Below are 22,115 nucleotides of genomic sequence, written 5' to 3'. Positions count from 1 at the left end.
GTCCAATTTTTGGGCAGTATCCCCGTATCTAAAATTTCAACATTAACCTGCTGGATAATTGAATAATACATACACCGATACACCCAACACTAATACCTATGGCATACAGGTAGCTTATTTACAAGGTTAAAATTTTGCATGAGAAAATTATACATATTACTAGTTGTAACCTTGTAAGTTATCACTGATTCCTTCAACAAAGAAATCCATGCAAAGTGCACTGCCCCATTTCAGGGGCAAGGGCAGGTAGTAGGTTATAATTTGCTCATGCAGTTTGCAAGGCATGCCTTTATAACGTTTTCAATTTTTTCGGAAGCAAAAGTAGGTTTAAGTCCAGTTGTAACGTATCATAGAAACGCGACCAAAATCATCTTTATCAGATGAATGACAAAGGCATGGAAACAGCATATAACAAGGAGAAAATTAAATCCATCTAACCCAGACTATTCTCAAAGAAAATGTCGATGAATCCCCCACATGATGAGTAGCTAAGAAACAACTCTATAAATGTGCAATTCATGGATATATTTGCATCAAAATTTTAAATCATGCAGGCATTGATTTGGCTTTTCTTGGTACCATTAGTACAGCAGGAATAATATCATTGAAAACAGGAAATAACTTTGACTATAATTAATCATTCAGCAGAGAAACTGTATATACAATTAACTCTCTTACCTGTACGTAAAGATATGGAAGCTTGAGATCAGCTTCAGCTTATTCATCTATATCAACAGCTGACACAATAACTACAGGCGATTTGAAAATTGAAATTTCATCAATCTCTCAACTTAAGCCGCAATGCAGTTTTTGATGTAAAGTGCTGGCTGCTAGTCGACATTAACAAACTTCCATTGACATGAAGCAGTTGAGCCTTTCAACGATCAAAGACTAGTATACTCGATAGAGATAAAAGGATGAAAAACAAGCCCATGAACTAACAGCCCTGAAATTACTAGAATATCCAACCAACACTATATTATATGGGTTGGACTTGGTAGCTTTGTCAAAGGTATATTATGAATCGGGTGTAGGTACCTAGCATCAGCATGTTAGCCAAATTGATGGACTCATGTTATCATCACTTGATGTATTTATGCCAACAGATTCAGCATCAAGCAGCAGGTGGTCCTCGTGCTATGGGCATTTCCCTACGAAATCCAGCCTCTGGCTTCGCATAATCAACAAATATAACGCGCCCATGTACTTGCTGCAAGTTTTCAACAGTTATTTCCACTGCAAAGTCGTAAATAATGAAACACAGAGCAGCTTAATATGCATTACACACATACTTTTCCATTCATCTCTGTCAAGGCTTTATCAGCTTCATCTTCTGATGCATAAGTTACAAATCCGAAACCCTTAGATCTGTCTGTGACACGATCATGTACAATTTTTGCTGTCAAAAAGAGACCTCATCAGCATCATTAAACAGAAAAATCAGAAAATGAGCATAACGGACCTTTTTTTGTGGGGTATTGTGTGTGTGTGTGTTTTGGGGGGGGGGGGGTTACGATATACGGAGTAAATTGGTGTAACAAATGTGTCAGCATTACAAATTTACAATCATCTATCAAACATTCCCAACTTTACTTCTTTCTCCTCAATTCTACATTTCTGATGACCATTTTATAACGAGTTTTTTTTAAGAGATGGGAGGGGGGAGTTACTCTGTATCACTTGTCCATACTGTGAAAATGCTTCTGCTAGTGTCTTCTCAGTAGTATAAAATGAAAGCCCTGGAACACAAATTAGAAGTAGGCAGACAGTCAGCCGAGGAAAGAGAAATATACAAGTAAGCTCAATTTAAGCAGGCAACTTGGTTTTCCGTAAGGTTATCAAGAAAGTGGTTTGGAGCCCTAAACTAAAATGTCTAGTGCAAAAATTGTATCTGTGAGAATAGCAATGATGCATACTAGTATAAAATTGTATCTCCCATAATTGCTGGGAGAGTCAAAATTTCATAACAAATGATGAGACAGTGAAAAAAATCCACAAGTTACTCACTCTCTTGCAAATACCAATGCCACTATATATGAAACAGATAGAAACAAACAATATTAGTAAAGTTGTCAGTAAACACCCTTCTCTAGAAGTCCAATCTTAAGCATGCCTTTAAAAAAAGCCTAGAGTTCTTACTTCACCCAAAATGTTTGTCTTTTCTTCCTTTAAGAAAGAATGGACTTTCAACTTGTTTTTGACTCTTACCCTCCTGGCCTCTTCCCTAACAATTGAAGAGTGTCAAAAGTAGTTCATTTCCCGACATGTACCATTTTGTCCAATTTCTTAGCCCAACTTTCTTTTACAGTTTCATATCCTCTGTACTATCAAAAGCCATCAGCTAGTATTTTAAAAGCCCATACACTATTTGATCAGTCTTGTTTGTGCATAGTGCATAATGAAACCGATAGTGTTGAATGTGAGAAGTCATGTTGTCTATGACATTAGAGTCAAAAGGCTAAGCTAGGTATGATACATTACTTCCTTGGGTAGAAGTAATGCAATATTCATTCATTTCAGAAAATGCCAAACTCACAGCTCAAGTATGCTAGAACTCATTTTGTTGTTTTAATCAATATATAAACCAAGTTTGAACAAAATTTAAAACTCGTTTAATAAATGAGCTTGAAGACGAACATAGGGATAGTTGTTCGTGTATATTCATGAATAACTTATTTAGTTATTCATGGACACTTGTTTATTGGTGTTCATGAACAAGAAGCACATTTTTTTCGTTTATGAAGATTTCTTAACTAGTTCAGTTGTTGGCTTTTAACTTATCTTTCTGGAAATTCATTTTTTAAGTGATTTTCAGCTTACCACACATAACCTTTTAACATGCCTAAATGTGATTCAATAAGTTCTAATTATTTAATCTTGTCATTGAGCTTAATTTACTTGTTCTGAGCTCAGCTTGATTGATAAACAAGCCAAGCACAAACACAACAATTCCTAACAAAACTTAAATGAATTTTTTATGATTGACTAAAAGCTCGAGCTTAGAGTTTGAGTTGCTCCTTCACACCCCAAGGTATTATATATGGATTACACTTGAACAAAATTTGGCTGATTGGAGGATCTAAATAATCTGATGTTATTTGCATGGTTCAAATATTGTGCTTTGGAGAAAGGCTGAAAGTTCAAGCTTGTGTGGTAAATTACCAGGAGATCAAGGTGACAAAAAGAGAAATCACAGACGTATTATTATGATGTTTAAAGGGGCTGAGATTGTTGTCACCAAGATAAACATTAAAATTATTGCTCTTTCAACACCATAAATTGAGAATAGCTTGTTATAAAAAAGTTCATGCTTGTCAAGCTATAACACCCAAAGGATGCTACACATCTTCGTGTTTTGCAAGGGGAGCTGCAAAGTTTGTACAACAACAGTTCAACTATCAAACTCTCAGAAATCCATATGAAGTATCAGTCTTTGACAGTACCACAAATGAAAGGAGAGATCAGTAATATATCTACCAAACATTTCAAGATTGTTCGCTTCTAAAGATCAGTTGAAGCTTGAAGCTTTCAGTATCAATAAATTTCATGCAACCTCTAGTTAGTCAAGCTTCTCCTAGTCATAGGGATTGTCGATATAGTCCTAATCCTATATTATTCAGTGTGTAGTTTTGTTAGTTATGTATAGGGGTGGTTAATGGACAGGGCTGCCCTTTGATAATAGGGTCGGCCCAAAATTTAAAGGGTCTTGACCCTTTAATATTTTAGTGGACAGAGTCATTAAAGGGCTTTAAGATATGGGGTCAATAATGGGCTTTTATTGACAGCCCATCAATATCAAAGAAAAATTAAAGGGTCAAAAAACCCAAATTAAAGGGTCACCAATATCTCCTCCGCCCATTCCTATTTTCTCTCTCCTCCTCCCCATACTCTTCTCCGCCATTACCGACCACCTCCGATCACACTCCCCCCTTCTTCTCCATACTCGGTCACTGAGTCGGAGCTCCATAGATTAGGGTTTATGGACGATTCTAAGATTTCCGATGTTGTTGGTAGCCTTTTAGATGATTATGTTCTTCCGATTCGTTATTTTGTTTCCGTGCTTGATGTTTTACATGATCTCACTGGTCTTCCTTGGTAATTCATTTGTTTAATTTGAGTTATTAGGAGATTAAATTAATAAAAAAAATTATGTTATAATATCAATTTTGGTGATCGACATTGTTTGATATTTATTTTAGCCGTAGAATTATGATTGTTATTTTTATTGATTTCAGTTCGGTAAGATTTACATTACTGGCTATTTTCTATTGTTCTTAGTTTTTACTTTTTCAGACTTCTTCAGTTTCAGATTTCTGCCTTTAGGTTTTGGATTGGTTGATCGTTTCTGATCGGATGATTGTTTGTTTAATTCAATCCCTGAAGAATTAGGGTTTCGATTGAGTTATTGATGTTCAATTTCTGCGAATTGTATCGGCTGTTTTGTTGATTGTTGCTGCTTTCACATTGGCCCGTTAATGGCCCGTTTCATTTTTACCTCGACCCTGACCCGACGCTAACCCACTAAATATTCATCATGACCCGCAACCGACCCGCCCCGCTAATGACCCGCACTGACCCTCCTAATAACCACCCCTAGTTATGTATCTCTCATCCTTCAATTTTAGTAGCTAATATAGTAATGTGTTTTCATTCTATATTATAGAGTAATAATCTTTTACTCTAGAAGATTAGATCAACTACACTCATTGAAGAGATAATTGCAGGTGATCATGTTTAAGAAATTCGCTTGAAATACCACAAAAATCTATGATTATTTATACTATTGTCAAGAACAAGCACCTCATCAGTCATCACAATACAATTCATAATTCAACTAACTCGAATAATACTCGATAGTAGATAACTGGATATAAAAAGTAGCCTATTATATTAGAATTTTTCAAAATTAAAATGTGTCCAATTAAAGTGAGACGGAATTCATAAGAGTACTGTATCATTCAACACTAAAGACCTAATCAATTTTCGCATTTGCTGAAATAAAATCAATTATACAATATGATCACACAAATTAAGCTTCAACATCAACACATTCCTATACAAATTTCCTCAAAAATGTATTATTTTGTTCATATAATCAAAATTAAGTAAATTTATGCTCCGAAAGAATTGCAAAGGAAGACGATTGAATCAATAGAAGAGAAAGAGGAGAGAGTGAGATACCTCCGACGAAGAGTCTGGAAGCGATGCCTCTGCGAGAAAGGAGAGAAGAAGGCAAGGAATTAGGGTTTACGACGGAGTTGCTGGTGATTCTTCTGATTAGCGCCACCGCCATTTTCACATTATTCACTACTGTGTTTTAGAGAGGGGCAAAACAAGCGATATAGAGATCATGATATTTTTTTATTTATTTTTATTTTATTTTTTATTTTGACAAGATGCTTAAAAAAAAAAAAAAAGTAAAAAAATAAATAAAAATGGAGCTAATATTCCAACTAATGCTTAAAGCATCTTGTTGTTGTTGCTACTTGTTAGGTTTTATTTTAGGAATGAATTTATGTCAACTTATTTTGTACTTAGATAATTGCTCAATAGGGTTTTACACTTCTCAATTTACAGTTTTCAGTATTATTTTATGTGAAACTCAATTTAGAAAAAAGTTCATAGATTTTTTTTAAAGTATATGTTTAAATGAATTTTGCAAAATCTTATAAATACAAATTTCTAGTAAATCACAAAACAAATATTTAGAAAAAATGTTGATAGTTTAAAACTAGAAACGAAACAATTGACTGAGAATGGAGGGAGTGTAAAATAATTCATAAGTCAATTAAAAAAAAAAAACGGCCTTCAAATTATTGGAATTCCAAAATCAAAATTTGATGTTAAAAACATGGCAATTTTCTAGATGATAAATTTTTAGTACCAAGCATCAATTTTACGACACATAAATGCATTACAAGAAGCCAATATATAGTCAAATTTCCCATTTCTCTTATCAAGTATCAACAATAAAATTAGAGCAATATTATAGCTTTGCAAAACTTGCTGCAATTGTTTTTTTTTTTTTTTTTTTTTTTTTTAAATCTCTCTTTTTGTGAACATAATAAGAGAAAGTTAACTGTCTACAATAGTCCTGTATTTTTTTTTTTTGAGCTAGCATCGGCTATCAGTATATCCCTAAGGAGTTCAGAAGTAAAGTTGATTACATAGACCACAAACCCATATGATAACACTAATCCCATAACAAAGCTAAGATGGACCGAACTAGGTTATTGACAATCTCTTCAACAGCGACACACTGTTACCATACTGACATAGATTATGCACTGCTCTTTCCAAAGTTGGCAATTCAAGCCGGAAACAAACTCCCACAGAAGATCGGATGGCGAATTTCAGCCCCTAACATGCAACGAGATGCTGGAATCCCTTGTAGGATTAGTTTCCTGTTTTAGTATTTTGCACCCAAAATGTGAATGGAAAATACACGTCCTGTACATGCGTCCTTAGTCCTTAGAACACTTGGTCACTTCTACAATATGTTTACACTTGGTGCACCTGCTGTAATGCTTTGCAGAACATATCGATGAATTGATTGTCCTGGATAAGAAAACAGAGATTATATCAGCCTAAATACAAGTATAAATAGAGTATTTAAACAACTGCATCCCTTACAATCTTGAGCACTAAGCAACAAACAAGCACTTGAGTTCATAACGCATACTTTTTTTGTTCATGTAATGTAGTAGGCCTAGGCCAGAAAGGGGCCCTATCACAGGAAGCCCCATCAGAAAAGTCAAAGTATACGCTCTAGATATTGGGGGAGGGAAGGGAATTCCAACTCCAATATCTCTAAGTGGAATTTGATCCTATGACATCAAAGTTGCAAGAGCAAACCTTACCATTCCACTACAACATGTTTGATATATCATGCACAAAACTGGATATGATTTTATAATGAGGTATAATGTCCAAGGCAAAATACTAGTTTTGTATATCAAGCGAGAACTTGAAGGTTTGGTACATGCACCAAATTGCTCAGCAGCAAAACACTGACAGTATTTGACCATGAATTATGATTGCCTCATATTTGTGATTTCTTCACAACATAGTGGGAACAAAAACATCATGTTTCGTGATCATAAGGACCATACAATTTGCAGCAATGGTTATTGCAGTATTAACACAAAGGATACAGAACATCCAATCTACCACAGGTAAATAATATTGTTCAAATTTCCACAAAATAAAACATGTGACAACAAAGTCCAAATATTAGAAGGCATAGATGATCAAGGCAAAAGCTCAAGGCGCAGCAAGGCATTTCAGAGTTCCCTGCACCTTGTTGAAGTGAGGCGTATATATAAACAATTTTTTTAAAAAAAAATATAAAAAAAAAAAACTGTTATGCACCTTGTGTCAGCAACATTTTAGCTGCGGTTCATCGAAATTGCTTCACCTAGAAGGCTAGACCACAAAAAGCACATGACCCCTAACACGCTTAATCAAACTCTGAGGAAGTTGTGAAGTCAATCCTGTTCAGCTAAATGTGGACAAAATAGAGGGAGAATGGAGGCAGTAAAAGTTGTAAACTAACAGATTCGTGTTTTTAGCATCACCCCTATCCCTGAATATGTCAAAAGTAACACATGTGAATTCCACTCTACACAAAACTCATTCTATTCACTCCCAGAGATCTGTGCTTTAGAAGGAAAAAAAAAACAAAAAAACAAAAAAAAAAAAACCTTGATAAGTTAAGAATATGTCTCATAATAACTTTATTTACTTGTGTCAGCTTGGTCTCATATTCCCATTAACCAGCAATTTTCATTGATAAATGAAACATAATCAGAGTAACAAAGTTTTATAGCAGGCTAGAAAACCACATCAGTCAAACGGAAAATGATAAAAATGCCACGGAGGGGGGGGGGGGTGTGGAGGGGGGGGGGGATGTTAACCTGGACAAGAGTCATAAGAGCTTCACGAACTTTGCCTCGGTCAATAACAGGTCCTTGGGTTGGTGCAGCAATATTCTGTGGTGTAAGAAATGGCGATGGTGCTGGTGGAGGGTAAGGTTGGAGAAATGGGGCTCCGTACGGGCGCTGGAGAGTCAACGAAGGCTGCAGAGCAGTGTGTGGCACGGATGGAACGGGTGGCTGTGACATGGCAGATGAAGAATGGGGGTTGTGAAAGATAGCAGGTGTGACAAGATTTGCTATCTGATTGCCTCTGTAAGTTGAATCAGGACCTTCATGGTGGTGAATTAGATGAAAGGTTGGAGCTGATGTTGCCACAGCAGGTACTTGAAGAAGTCCAGTAGGTGCAGTTAACAGACTGGAACTGCCTATCGATGTCAAATGTTCACAGGAAGGATGATAAGTTTGCACTGGCTTCCCTGAATTAGAAATATTGGTTGCCGCCTGAATAATACAAAAAAAACATCACAACAGTCAGATAAATTTACTTGCTTGCTTTCACAGGGTGATGCAGTATTACAGCATTCTAAAATCAATATGCAAGATACTAAATAAAAACGTCTTTGACAGATCAGTAAAATTTGCCAATCATATATGGTCAAGCTCGTAATATTTGAAGGATTACATTAATACTCATGCAACGAAAAGTCATATATTATGCAAAAGCACCTCAGTAGCAAGTAAACTAAGTTACAGCCTCAATGGAGGATAAGTTTCAAGGTATTTCACATTTTTAAATCACAGTATCTGAAATATTTTCTTTTAAGATAAGGAAAAGTGTAATCAATGAGAAAAAAAAAATGGACGAAGCATAGATGATTCAAAATATAAAGCATTAAAAAAAAAAAAAAAAACCAGCTAAAAGTCTGTTAATTTAGAGCTACTTGAAATATAAAAGGGAACTCTTTTTCCAAAGCCTGAATTTCAGGTGCATATTATCATAAGCATGGACTCATCCAAAGCTTAGATAAGGATAGACACCATACAACAAAGCCTTAGTCTCAAAATGACGTGGGGTCGGCTAACATGAATTGTTAGAAGGAACCATCTGATTTATAAAAATTTTAAAAAAAAAAAAAAAAAAAAAAACATAACAAGATAACCGGTTGAAATAATTTTGATTAAAAAAAATGTGAAAAAAGAAAGGGTATACAAATACCCTCCCTTCTTCAATTAGAAATGTCAAGCAGAAATCGAGATGCTAGATGATTACAATATAACCTCCCGCCTTCAATTAGAAATGTCGAGCAGAATTCGAGATGCTAGATTATCAAAACATTACAAAATTATCAAAGAACAAATAATGATGAACTCAACATCTCACATCAACATTTAACATGCTAGAGACAAAGCAGGTCAAAAAGCTCATACACACACACACAAATGAAGTTGACAAACAAAAATTAAAATTAAAAAGATAATTTTTTTTAAAAAAACTAGGCTGAAGTAGTGACACTAATTAACAAAATTATATCTCAAGATTTTCCAAGTACGTACATTGAACAAATTTGAGATAGAATTAATCTCAGTTACACCAGAGGCATTAATGGAAGCTGACGATATCCCAGGTGATGGCTCCAATGGGCTTTCAATAACTGCCGCGGATGGGACAGGTTCAAGTTCCTTGAACTCGCTGCATAATAAAAGGCCAATATAAAAGGGTTATTACTCTGAAACTATTGTTGCTTTGTGCAAATAGATTTGCACCACAATAATTTTTACAGAATCATCAACAAAGCTTTTACCTGATACTAGGACCAAAATATTAACCAAATAAAAAGGAAGGCAACACCCTTTTTCAGTACTTAATAAAAAGAGTCCTAAATCATACCACCAAAACATGCTTTAACACTAGTCATAAATGCACACCGAGAGAGCTCAAATGGTTTCCAGACTTTCCACTGGTTTCCAATTGCTACCATTACATCTTTCATTGACAGCTCACTTATTGAACTATATTAAATTCAAAATATGATAAACTATGGAAATGATTCAAAAAGATTAAAGGTCAACTTTCATCTTCTTCCATTTAACTAGTAGAAGTGACTTAGTTAATTCTTTAAATCCTATTGCTGCTTTCCAGAAATACTAAAAGTAAATTACAAACCTTTGGTCAAATTCTGATGGCTCTGGAGCACTCCTTCCATATGAGTCAATGATCCTGCAGCAGGACACACAATTGAGAAAAACAAAAATTTACCACAAAAATCATACAAAATACATTAGGATCAACTAACAATGGTTACTGAACAATATCAAATTATCAGTATAATATGTGGTAGACTCTGCACACAACCAATACCATATGCAGAACAAGGGACATTTCTGAGAATTGAAACAAAGCAAGAATAGATAACAGACATGATAAGAAACACTAAGAAAGAAATGAAAAAAAATATTGCTCTTTGTCAATAATGATTTCGCAAATTCATCGTCACTATAATATATCACCTGTTAAAGAGATCAGCAACCTCCTCGCATTCAGGAGTATTATAAAACCATATGCCATTAACTTCTTGTACAACATTTTTGTATAGAAGATAAGGAACTTGAACGTCAAATTCGAAACTGCCTGAGAGATTCTCCACAAGATTTTCTGCAACAGAACAGATAAAGAACCTTATATACATATAGCGACAAAACTTTCACATAAAATTATATAACACTTTAAAAGGTCATGACCTAGATGCTTAAACACATAAAAGCACATATTATCATTCAACATGAAAAGACTCAAAGCTCATTTGAACCTGCACTGTTAGCTTGTTTTCTAGTTTGCCTTAACTAAAATAGCAAAGCACTTGTTCAGTTTACATTAATTGTTCAAACAAAAATAATAGATATAAGTCAAAGATGTGCTATGCAAGATTTTTATCCAGCAAAACCCCAAAGTCAAGGTAGAAAGAAAATTTCGCTTCAAACCAATGCTTTGGTGAGGTCATAATTTCTTATAAATGAAAATTCTATGACTATGTTTGCTCCAAGCTACAATAGGATGGAGAAAAAGCAAACCTCTAATCCTATAGTCATAACTTATAAGCATCTTGATAACCAAATCCAGAAATCAAGCTGGAGCATCAACATTATTTCTTTAAAGGCCAAATATTAGAAGGTATTCCCAAAAACAAACAAACAAAAAAAAAAAAAAAAAAAAAAAAAAAAAAAAAAAAAGTAAAAAGAAAAAGTCACTAGCACGGCCTTCACAATATACTCCCTCTGTATATTTTATGTAAAATGTTTATCCTTAGCATGTATGTCAATTCTAAACTTTAGCCAATAATATTTTTAATTATCAAAAAGTAAAATTATAACAGTATAAATAATCTATTTATTGAGACGATTCCAACAAGTACCTACAAGACTATATTTTTTCTTATTTTTAAATCACTAACATTAGTCAAAGTGAATTAGGTGAAGAGTGCAAAAAGTCAAAACGTTTCACTTAAGAAAATACGGGGGGCGTATCATGCACTCATTAGTCCCCTACTCCTAACCTAGAAGACTATAACTAAAAACGTCAAAGATCATGTGTTGGAGCAATATCACAACAAAGATGCAAGAGCAGGGAGAAAAGAAATGCCCTTGCGTATTAATTGGCTCTGTAGCTACTGCATGGATTTTGGCCAATCGCCCACACAGGCAATTTTAGATTTATGTGTGGAAGTCAGGTTACATGCTGAAATGTAATTGACTTAAGGGTTAAGTTTAGGGGATTACCTATACTTATAGAGTTATGGGGGATCTAAGTATGCTAGGTGTCATACTATAGAAGGTTGAATGCTATGAGTATTATCCCAAAGAACCCCTTAGGAATCTGTGTGGGTAAATTTTGTGTGGTTGACTAGTTGATTAGTAGATAAAGGGCCGAGAAGAGGGGTAATTGGGTAATGGTATTATGGCCTTCTGTCACTCTATCTCACTTCTCTTTAATTGGCTTAACATGTGTGCCAAAAAAAAAAAAAAAAAAAAAAAAAAAAAAAAAAAAAAGTCATCTAATTTGGATTGGAGGAAGTATTAGATTAGTAGCCCTATATATAAAGGCCATTCAGGTAAGGTTTGACAACATGATGAAAAAAGCCTCATATCAAGAGAGAAGACCACTAATAGGAGAAATAGTAGTTAAGGGAGAACTAAGAGTGGTAAATATATTTAGTAAGGAAAATACAAGAGTAATAACCACAAGTAGCTAAGCGTGGTTATCTAACGATCTTGATAGGTCAGATACATATATTATTCTTGCAATTCAGTCTTTTGATTAGTGGAAAAGGGTAATTACAATTGCCCACAACTACTGTTGGACTGTTTGTGATAATGTGTTATTGTTGATTAATTTCTTCCTCTAAAATTCCTAACACTGAGATACCTAAACTTGTATGCCTGTCTACTCCCAATTAACAATTCAAAGGAAAGCAGTCATATTGAAGCTCAGATCTTAGGGCGAAACTTATCTTACTTGAACATATTAAAACTTATTTTCGTGAAATAAATGAAAACAAGGTAAAAAAAAACAAAATTGTTCAACTGTTATTAATTCTTGCAGTGTTGCCCACAGCCACAACACAATATGTTGAAAGCTAAGCTCCCTAATATGTCTAAGAGAAAGAGTACGAGTTGAGCTAAGCTCCCTACTCTATCTAAGAGAAAGAGTACAAGTTGAGAAAGAATTAAGGTGTTGAAAGCTAAGCTCCCTACTATGTCTAAGAGAAAGAGTACGAGCTGAGAAAATCATCTACAATCGATAGGTCATACATTTTCCTTCCATTTAAACATAACATCTAATGAATCTCATAAAGTGTGCACACCAAAAAAGAGAGGGGGGGGAGGAGCAGTAATTGAACTTGGGGACTAACAAAGGTTACAGTGGCAAAGCAATTGGAAATCATCCACCCAACAACCATAACCTACAACTACAATTTTATCAAGTGAGAACACTATTTACATCTAACAAAGGAAAGAAAAGATGAGAAACTGTACAACTTTATATACCTGAATCAAACATATTTGATACTCAAAATAACAGTATGGATGCATATGCATGATCCTTGATATATATAGAAAATAAATATATAAAAAAGCACTTAATCCACACATATTAGGTACCCCTAACAAGACCAAGTAATAGCTTACATAAATCCTCGCTATCAAAGGTCATATTGTTTCAAAAAGAAATTCAAAGACAAGTGCAAAGTCATTCCCCACCACATCATTAGTATGATGCATCACATAACCAAGGACCTGTCCACTCTGCTCCAAATATCTCCTCTGACAATGGAGCCTTTCGCATTGTAAGGGTCGGTTCTTTTATCTTATATTATTCTATAACCGTTAATTCTTGACAGCACAAAGACAATATCAAATATGAAGGGAAAAAAAACAAGTTACACTAACTTCTATAAGCAGCGACAACAATGTGTAGGTTCAGCGTAAACATGGCTTGACATAGCAGAGGGGATTTACTTTGATGAGATACAAAATCCTGACTAAACAAGATGTAGCCATTGAAGTTCAATCAAGGCTAACTGTTTCCTCTTCTTTCCGTTGATTTTGTTTAACTCATTTCGAAAAGAGAAACCAGATGAGCTCTAGCCTCTAGGGCAGTGTTCAATTTTATAAAGTCGGTAATAAATCATTATCAATCCTAGATGAGCTCTAGCCTCTAGGGCAATGTTCATTTTTATAAAGTCAGTATCAAATCATAATCATTCCTATCTCCTAACATTGCAGACCATCACACTCATGATACATTAAAATTCAATAAAAGCATTGGCACAACATAAACATGCAGTACAAGTAGGTACTATACAAACTATAGAATTTGAAAATCAGAATTCGAAATTCGATGAATAATCTAACCTGTATTTCTTTGATTCATAACAATAAACTGATGCCAAGGATCCTTACTCCTGCAACATTAGCAATCAAAAAAGTTCAATTGACCATCAATATTGAATAATTAACCTGTATTTCTTTAATTCATTGAACAAACAACACCATGGAAATCGCCATGATGTTCTCAAAACAAAATTACACTACAAATCCATTAACATTACCACCATTTATTACCGCCTACTAAACGAGCCGTAAATTTTCGAATTCAACACTAAATCGAAGCAAATGAAACAAATTCAGATACCTTTTAACAACAAAAAGGGAGCCTTGAACATCCTTGCGACTCTGAAATCAATGAAATATTGCAAAACAATATTAGGAGAGAGAAATCTTAAAAAAAAAAAAAAAAAAGGATTGAGATTACGAATTACGAACCCATTGATTAGAACCCATGCTGAATTCGTACAAAGCGACATGAGCAGCAGTGAAGAGAATATCTTGAATACAAGGATCGAATCGCTGAAGAACAGTGAGATTGAGGAGTTTAGTGCTTTGCTGATCTAAATTTGGCATCAATTTTCCAGATTGAGGCATCGTAAATTGAAATTGATTTGGGGACAAACCCTAAATTAAACCTTAATTTTTGTACAGGTGAAAGAGGAGAGAAGAGGAGAGAGAAAATAGAGGAAGAAGATCTGGAGATGGCAGAAAGATGGCAGTCGTCTGTTTCCAATGAGCGAGCTTTCTCACGATTTCAATTTCTTCGTTTTTGTATCGGTCCGGTTCGATGCTTTCAACTCCCTTAATTAAGGGTTAAAAAATTCATTTGGGTTTTTTTGATGAAATGAGTCAAATGACTGATAGGGATGACAATGGATCGGATTTGGATCGGGTCCGAATGGACCCCGGATTTAGATCCGTTTTTCAACCTTGGATCCAAATCTGCCTCGGCACAAATTATAAGGTGAACCATGGTGCACCATAAATTGTGTGCACCACCAATGAATTTACCCCACGTGGTTCTTAGTTGCCAGACGTTTCTTTCTTCTTTAAATCCTCAACGTTCTTCCCCTTTCTATTTCGCGCGTCTATCCTTTTTCAATTATTTCCTAATTTCTCAATTCTTTTTCTTCAATTTCTTCTTCTTAAACTTTCTTTATTTTTAAGTCATTATACATAATTTCTCTCTCCTCGTTTTTCTCATTCCTCTATTTTTTTCTCTTTGTTTTCATTGAATGCGATTATTACCATTGTTGATTCCTTTGTTTGATTGAATTTGTTCATCACTGCTGTTCATCGTCATGGATTTAATTTCTGTACCTGAAGTTCTTGACAGTGCAGGTTAGATTTCTTATTTCAATAGATAATTTTCGTTAATTAGGTTTTTTTATGTTAATGCATGTTATTGATTTTACATTTGCTATTGATTTTATTAATGTTTTGAGTAATTGTTGATTTGAATTCATCGTATAATTATTAGGTCTGATTAGTTGTAATTTCATATAATTCAATTGATTAATTGATGAACTGATCAAACGATTTTGATCAATTTTAAATAAGCTGCGGAAATTGCGATGTGATTATGATTTCTAATTTTATTTGCTTAATTTGTGATGAATTTGATCACTTGCTGATTAAACTATTAATCAATTTTGTTTGTGTTTAATATGATTTTGAACATTCGGTTTCTATGATTACTTACTGCAGAATTTATGTGATGAATTTGAATGATATTCATATATTTTAGTTGTTATTCATTAATAGTTGATTAATTTGAGATTAAATGTTGATTCAGCTGCTGCAACTGTGATGAATTTGATTTTTTATTTTAATTGCTTATTTTTTTTTTTATGATTTTCAGTTTTATTTTCAATTTAATTGCTGAATTTGATGCTTTAATTTGTATTTTATGAATATAATTTGTTTATATCTGGATTCTGAACTTTTTCTTCATATAATTTGAATAAGGAACTTTTCATTGTATTTATTATCAAAATTGTTATTAGTAGTATTATATTATGAAAACGGTTGTCATTTTCATGAACATTTAGGTTAGTTTTATGAACCTTTTCGTTTTACATATTTTTCTGAGTATGTATGCTTTTTAGAAAATAATTGTAAAAGTGATTATGAACATCTTTGTCCCGTATTTGAACTTTTTCGTTTTATTTGTGAACAATAATAATGGTTATTATGAATTGTGTTTGTTTATTGCAGTTAGAACGTATGAAGTTGTTTATAAGGAAAGTGAAGTGTCTGAATTAGAGAGGAAACAAGTTCAAAAGTGATAAGGAAGCATATGAAATGTATAATGATTATGCATTTAGGCATGGATTTAGTATTAGGAGGGGGAAAGTTCGATATGTTGGTAATACAAGTGTTTGGAGAGGCAGAAGTTACTTATGTTCAAATGCTGGTTTGAAGGATACTTCCTCTAAGATCCCTAGAAAGTTTTCTAAGTTAGATTACCTTACATGTTGTGAAGCTTTTATTAATTTTATAATTGATGACAAAGGTGTTTGGACTGCTGTGAAACATAATATGGATCACAATCATGCTATGATTCCAATTGAGAAGAGACATCTCCTTAGGTCTCAAAGGAAAATTCAAGGTGAGCATTTGAAGTTCATAAGTACTATGAAGGCTAGTGGTGTTAGGGTTTCAGATTCTCTTCGTGCTTTGCGGAAGAAGTTGGTGGATCTCCTAATCTATGCTTCACTGTTACTGATGTTTACAATGCTCTAGCTACTAAAAAAATTGGTAGATTAGAAGGTGGTGATTGTAATGCTTTGATCAAGTCTTTCGCTGCAAGACAAGCCAAAGAAACTGAATTTTAATATGAGTTTGATGTGGATGCAAATCACTCCCTTACTAGTGTATTTTGGAGGGATGGAAGAATGCGAAGGGATTATGAAGCTTCTGGTGATTTGATGGTGTTTGATACCACCTATAGAACCAACAAATATGGCATGATTTGTGCTCCTTTCGTTGGTATGGACCATCATTGCACAATGTAATGTTTGGAATGGGTTTTGTCCTTGATGAGAAGACCAGCAGTTTTGTATGGTTGTTTGAGGCTTTTATGAGATCTATGGGAGGATGTCGTCACCCCATATCCTTAATGACAGATCAAGCACCTTCAATTACTGCAGCAATTAGAGAAATTTTTCCAAGCACTCGGCATCGTTTGTGCACTTGGCACCTTGGTGATAATTCAAAGACCAATATAGGAGCACTAAGAGTCTTGAAGGGGTTTACAAAAGTATTCGATTATTTGCTTAAGTATTGTGAAAATCTTGCTGAATTTGAACATTACTGGCCAAGGTAAACTTACTTTGTTTTATTTTGAATTTTACTGTTTGCAATCTGAACTATTACTTTTGCATATATGAGGATTTAATTTACTTAAATTAACATGATAGATTTCTTATTGAACATTTTGGTTAATTTATATTTGAACTACTACTTTTAAGATATGAACATTTGTTTATATATGAACTTATAATTATTTAATTTCAACTTGTTTACTTTCTGTGTTTAGTCAGTTAATTTGAACAATCTAATTAATTTTTTGAATACTTTGTGCTGTAATTGGAACATTTCTGTTATCATTTTGTTTACTGTTTGATGTTTCCTATTTTTTAATAGAATTATGACAAAGTACAAGTGTTCAGACAATGATTGGTTAAATCACTTGTATGATATCAAAGAAATATGGTGTCCTGTATATTCAAAGGATTATTTTTCAGGCGGAGTTTTGTCATCCCGAAGGAGTGAGACAACAAATCACTCGGTTTCCAATAGATTAAATAAAACAGATGGTTTGTGCGACTTTTATAGTACTTTTCTTGATGTTATATCGGAGTGGAGGAGTAAAGAAAGTAAGCAAGATTTTCATTTTTTGAGGGGTAACCGTCATCTTGCAGTAGCTAATGTCAGTTTACTCATACACACTAGGGAGATTTATACTATTTCTGTGTATGTTGTTTTTGAGGACCAATTTGCAAAAGGGATTTCAGTTGTCAAGAGCGGAAGCATGAAGATGATGAGACTATTTGTTATTATGTTTGGAGGCCAAATAAGGACATCATAAGGCAAGAAGTTACTTATGAGAAATTCACCTTCAACATCAATTGTACTTGTAAGTATTGGAGTGAAATGGGGTTGTTATGTGGACACTCTCTTCGTATATATAATATTCATTGTGTTCAAAAGATTCCAGAACAGTACATAGTGAAGAGGTGGACTAAGAAGGCTTATGTGTAGCCATGTTGTTGATGAAGAGAAATGTGAAGAGGTTAAAGTTGTTCCTTCTGCTGTTTGGAGAGTTCAAATGCTTAGAAAGTATGTTCAATTAGTGACATCATGTCAAGATGACCTTGCAACTAGAGCAGAAAAAGGTGGAAAAGGTGGAGAGTATTATGGGTCCAATTGACATTGAAGATGTTGATGTTGGTCAAGAAGCTAATAAAAAAGGGTTTCCTATAAATAATCCAAAAATAGCAAGGAAAAAGGGCGAGAGAAACTACAGGCCAAAAAGTACTATTGAGAAAGTGTGTAATAAAGCTAAGGGTTGGAAAAAGAAAGTACATAAATATAAAGATGAAGCTAGAGCTACTGTTAAAAAATTGGTTCAGGTAATTTTGAACTCTTCTTTTGTTTTCCTGAACTTCTGTTTTCAATAACTGAACATTTTAGGATTTTATTTTATTTTGCAAGTTTTAGATGATGATGGAGAACCTTTGATTTATTCACTACATCCAACAAAATAAGGTTCAAATCTCTCTGTACTTCCAAAGAAAAAGAATGTTCAAAGTAAAAACAGTAAAGCTTTAACAAACGCTTCTCAGTCATCCTCAGCAAATGTAAGTATTTTATTTAACGTATTGATTGTTTTTTTGAACATCTTTTGTCAAATGACTTTAATTTCATGTGTATTTTTAGGTTTCCGGTGAGGGCGTTAGAAGTGTTTCTCAAGCTACAAATGAAAAAGGATTCAAAAATAGTAACCCTTCAACTAATTCTACTTAGCAATCTTCAGCCAATGTAATTATTCTTTTGAATATTTTTTACTTTATTTTGAATATTAAATGTTAACTCTTGAACATATGTTAATTTTGTAGGTTTTTTATGGTCAAGCTTCAAATACTTTTGCAGCAACTTCGGTCATCCTCATCAAATTTAAGTAATTTATTGAGTATTTAACTGTTTATTTGAACATTGTTTTTAATGAAATAACTACAAATAACTTTTATTATTTTAGTTTTTGGTGGGGATGTTAGAAGTGGTTCTAAAGCTATGGATATGAGAGGATGCAAAAATAGTAACCCTTCAACAAATTCTACTCAGCCAATGTAATTATTCTACTGAACATTTTGTCATGTGTTTTGATCTTTATTGAATAAATTTTGAACATTTTTTTTATTGTAGTATTTTGGTGGCCAAGCTTCAAATAACTTTGCAGCAACTAATGCTCAGCCTTCCTCTGTACATATAATCTCGTTACTCAATATAATTTAGTTGTTTCTAAATTTATTTATTTACATTTGACGTTTTCATTATTTTTTTGTAGGTGAGTGATTCTCAAGCTAAAACTAAAAAAGCGTCAACAAGTGCTACTCAGCCACCTTTAGCAAATGTAATTATTTTATTGAACTTTTGAAAGTTTTTCTTGAACTTTATTATATAAATTCTGAACAATTGTTAATTTTGTATAGGTTTTTGGTGGTCAAGCTCCAACTAACTTTCCAGCAACTGTTGCTCAGCCTTCTTCAAGAAATGTAATTTTTTTAGTGAACACAGGGGCGGAATCAAGGGGGGCTGGGGTAGGCCATGGCTACCCCCTTGATTCCGTTTAATAAATAATTTTTCCTTTATGTTATGTGTTTGCATCACAGCTCAGTTGGTTTAACAATTGAGAGTTTTAAGGGATTTCTTCATTTCCGCGGGTCTTGAGTTCGATTCTTGTTGTTGCATTTTTTTTTATCTCTCCATTCTTTTGACACAAGCACATCACTACCTAAGATACTACCTACCCCATGCTCACATTATTTGCTAGTGGAGATTTTGGGAATCTAATTACTTCTTTTCTTTAAAAAAAGATCCCATCAGTATGTTTGTAGTGATATTTAATACAAATACGAAGTGGTAGAACTATATTACTATATAGTTTGAAGAAGTTACACATATTATATATTTTTTTTTACAAGAACATATACTTCCTCCGTTCTTTTTTTATCGCATCACTTACTACTTTAGGAAGTTTACTTATTATTGCATCATTTCCTTTTTAGGATAAAAAATATCTATGTTCACACTGCAAATACCCAACATACCCTTACTTTTTCACATTTACTTTTTATTTTATCTTACATTACATGGACAATTTTGTATTTTTACGTTTCTCTCTCTTACTTTTTTCCTACCAAATTTTGCCTCCAAAACCCTATGATGCAATAAAAAAACGGAGGAAGTATTATAGTTAGAAGATTTGGTTTTTAATAATAGAAGAATTTATTTTATTTCATAAAGTTTTAGCTATCCAACGAGAATGGAAAATATATTGTGGAACTAAAAAAAAAAATTGATTTTGGCCCTCCTAATGTAAGATTTCTGCTTTCGCCACTGAGTGAACATACTCAAGTTTATTCTAAACTTCGTATACTAAAATATGAGCTGTTTTTAATTTTTATTGTAGGTTTTTCATGGTGGGGTTAGAAGTGGTTCTATAGCTAAAAAAGGAAAGTATATGAAGTGAGTCATAATAAAGGCTTTCGATATGAGACTAGTAAATGGTATCAAGTAAGTACAAACATCTCTTTTTGAATTCTGAATGTTTGTGTTTTGATTTTGAACTTGTGTTTTTTTATTATTGTTCTTTTAATTTGTGTGTTTTTAGTATTTTGATGTTGGTCACAATGCAAGGAATGAAGGGTCTCATGCTTCTGGATCTTCTAATGTTTCAAATTATGATAAATGTTATCAATGTTTGACAAGACAAGTAATTCATAGGTTTATTACTTTTTTGATTAAATATGTAATAATATACAAATTCTTATTAGTATTCTATATATAAGACTATTTTTTCATTATTTCAAATTTATAGTTATTATTTTTAAAGTTTTATTAATTAACAAACATTGACTAAATATCTTATAAAACGAACAACTAGACTCGAATATTTGAACATAACCTTCATGTCAACAGTTACTACAAATTTAACATATAATCTCTATCTCAAATTTAACATAACCTTCATGTCAACAGTTACCACAGTTTGCAAGTCATTAAATCTAATCATTAATTCTCCTCAATCCTTGTTCTTGCTGCCATCTTCACTCTGTATCCTTCTCTGTTGGTGGGGCTTAGAATTATTTCTGCACAATATTCCACCCTCAGCTTCCGGATTTGATCAATTTGAACATGTAAAGAAAACAAATGAACATACTTATAATTATGAACAATAGATCAAAAGTTTTGAACATGTAAAGAAAACAAATGAACATACTTATAATTGTGAATACCATTGTTTAAAAACTTACATCATTAGCTTTCAAGTCACAATCCTACTCTACCATAGGTTCTGTGGTGCATGTCTCCGTATGTTTAATCAAGTAAACACCACAATTTTTATGATCCCAATTGCTTCTCCATTTCATCTTGATCAAATCAGTTTTGAAACTTTTTACTCTAGCAACATCTTTTTCGCTGTAATCTTTAGTTCGTAGAAAATATGTAAAAGCTTCAAGCTGAAATATGAAATTAATTACTATCTAAATAGCACAACTCGATTTATTGAACACAGAAAAAGAATAATTGAACAAAGCAAATTTAGTAATTTACCATTTTTTCTGGATTATCTTCATATTTGGTAGTTGCTTTCACATGCATTGGAAGCTTTCTATTATTATCCAAGTCAATTGTGCCATTGTACATGTTGATGCACATCAAATAGAAGTGCTTAAATGTAGCCACTGGAAATAAGAATTCCATAAAAAAATTTGTGTTTTGAATGCCACTGTTTCTCATTTTATAGTGCAATCTTTGTACAAACTTTTCAAGTCTTACTTCTTTGGTAGTGTTTACACTTGCACCTTTGTCTGTGCATACAATCATCCGCATTTCACAATACAAAATAATGAACATGCAATATAAAATTAACGAACATTTAATGTAAAATACTGAACAGTGTTAGAAGAATAATGAATATTTTTATTTGAGAATATTTAATATATGTTCTTACGTATGGCATTGTGGAGAAGTATAGGCTGTGTTTTTTGCCCTTACATTCAGAATATGAGCCCAAGCTTCAATAACTGTGGTATCGACTTTTGTATCTGTTTCAAGTGTCTT

At 33.3% G+C, this 22,115-nt stretch overlaps 2 protein-coding genes across 2 annotated transcripts; both read right to left on the bottom strand.

Annotated features, from left to right (window-relative positions):
- Nucleotides 1-525: 525 nt before the first annotated feature.
- LOC110729915 (small RNA-binding protein 11, chloroplastic-like) lies at nucleotides 526-5,386 on the bottom strand. Its single transcript, XM_021909711.1, has 4 exons — nucleotides 5,182-5,386; nucleotides 1,671-1,739; nucleotides 1,293-1,399; nucleotides 526-1,210 (listed from the first exon to the last, which is right to left on the bottom strand). Exons 1-4 carry the CDS (start codon nucleotides 5,291-5,293, stop codon nucleotides 1,115-1,117), a joined length of 384 nt encoding a protein of 127 aa, XP_021765403.1. The 5' UTR covers nucleotides 5,294-5,386; the 3' UTR covers nucleotides 526-1,114.
- Nucleotides 5,387-5,914: 528 nt separating this feature from the next.
- Nucleotides 5,915-14,546, bottom strand: LOC110729909 (mRNA-decapping enzyme-like protein). The gene is made up of 8 exons (XM_021909701.1): nucleotides 14,199-14,546; nucleotides 14,068-14,108; nucleotides 13,788-13,837; nucleotides 10,386-10,530; nucleotides 10,042-10,095; nucleotides 9,432-9,567; nucleotides 7,917-8,378; nucleotides 5,915-6,558 (listed from the first exon to the last, which is right to left on the bottom strand). Exons 1-8 carry the CDS (start codon nucleotides 14,355-14,357, stop codon nucleotides 6,502-6,504), a joined length of 1,104 nt encoding a protein of 367 aa, XP_021765393.1. The 5' UTR covers nucleotides 14,358-14,546; the 3' UTR covers nucleotides 5,915-6,501.
- Between the last annotated feature and the right edge of the window lie 7,569 nt (nucleotides 14,547-22,115).

The sequence above is a fragment of the Chenopodium quinoa genome, unplaced genomic scaffold (assembly GCF_001683475.1).
Source record: "Chenopodium quinoa cultivar QQ74 unplaced genomic scaffold, ASM168347v1, whole genome shotgun sequence".
Taxonomy (NCBI): domain Eukaryota; kingdom Viridiplantae; phylum Streptophyta; class Magnoliopsida; order Caryophyllales; family Amaranthaceae; genus Chenopodium; species Chenopodium quinoa.
Note: the sequence above shows the minus strand (reverse complement) of the source record. Positions and strands in the feature narration are given on the sequence as shown.

Coding starts and splice junctions, on each gene's coding strand:
- LOC110729915 (XM_021909711.1), bottom strand. CDS start 5,293: ATGGCGGTGGCGCTAATCAGAAGAATCACCAGCAACTCCGTCGTAAAC. Junction 1,740..5,181: donor TTCCAGACTCTTCGTCGGAG/GTATCTCACTCT, acceptor TTTGTGTTCCAG/GGCTTTCATTTTATACTACT. Junction 1,400..1,670: donor GTATGGACAAGTGATACAGA/GTAACTCCCCCC, acceptor TCTTTTTGACAG/CAAAAATTGTACATGATCGT.
- LOC110729909 (XM_021909701.1), bottom strand. CDS start 14,357: ATGCCTCAATCTGGAAAATTGATGCCAAATTTAGATCAGCAAAGCACT. Junction 14,109..14,198: donor GCATGGGTTCTAATCAATGG/GTTCGTAATTCG, acceptor CATTGATTTCAG/AGTCGCAAGGATGTTCAAGG. Junction 10,096..10,385: donor GTTGCTGATCTCTTTAACAG/GTGATATATTAT, acceptor GTCCTGCTGCAG/GATCATTGACTCATATGGAA.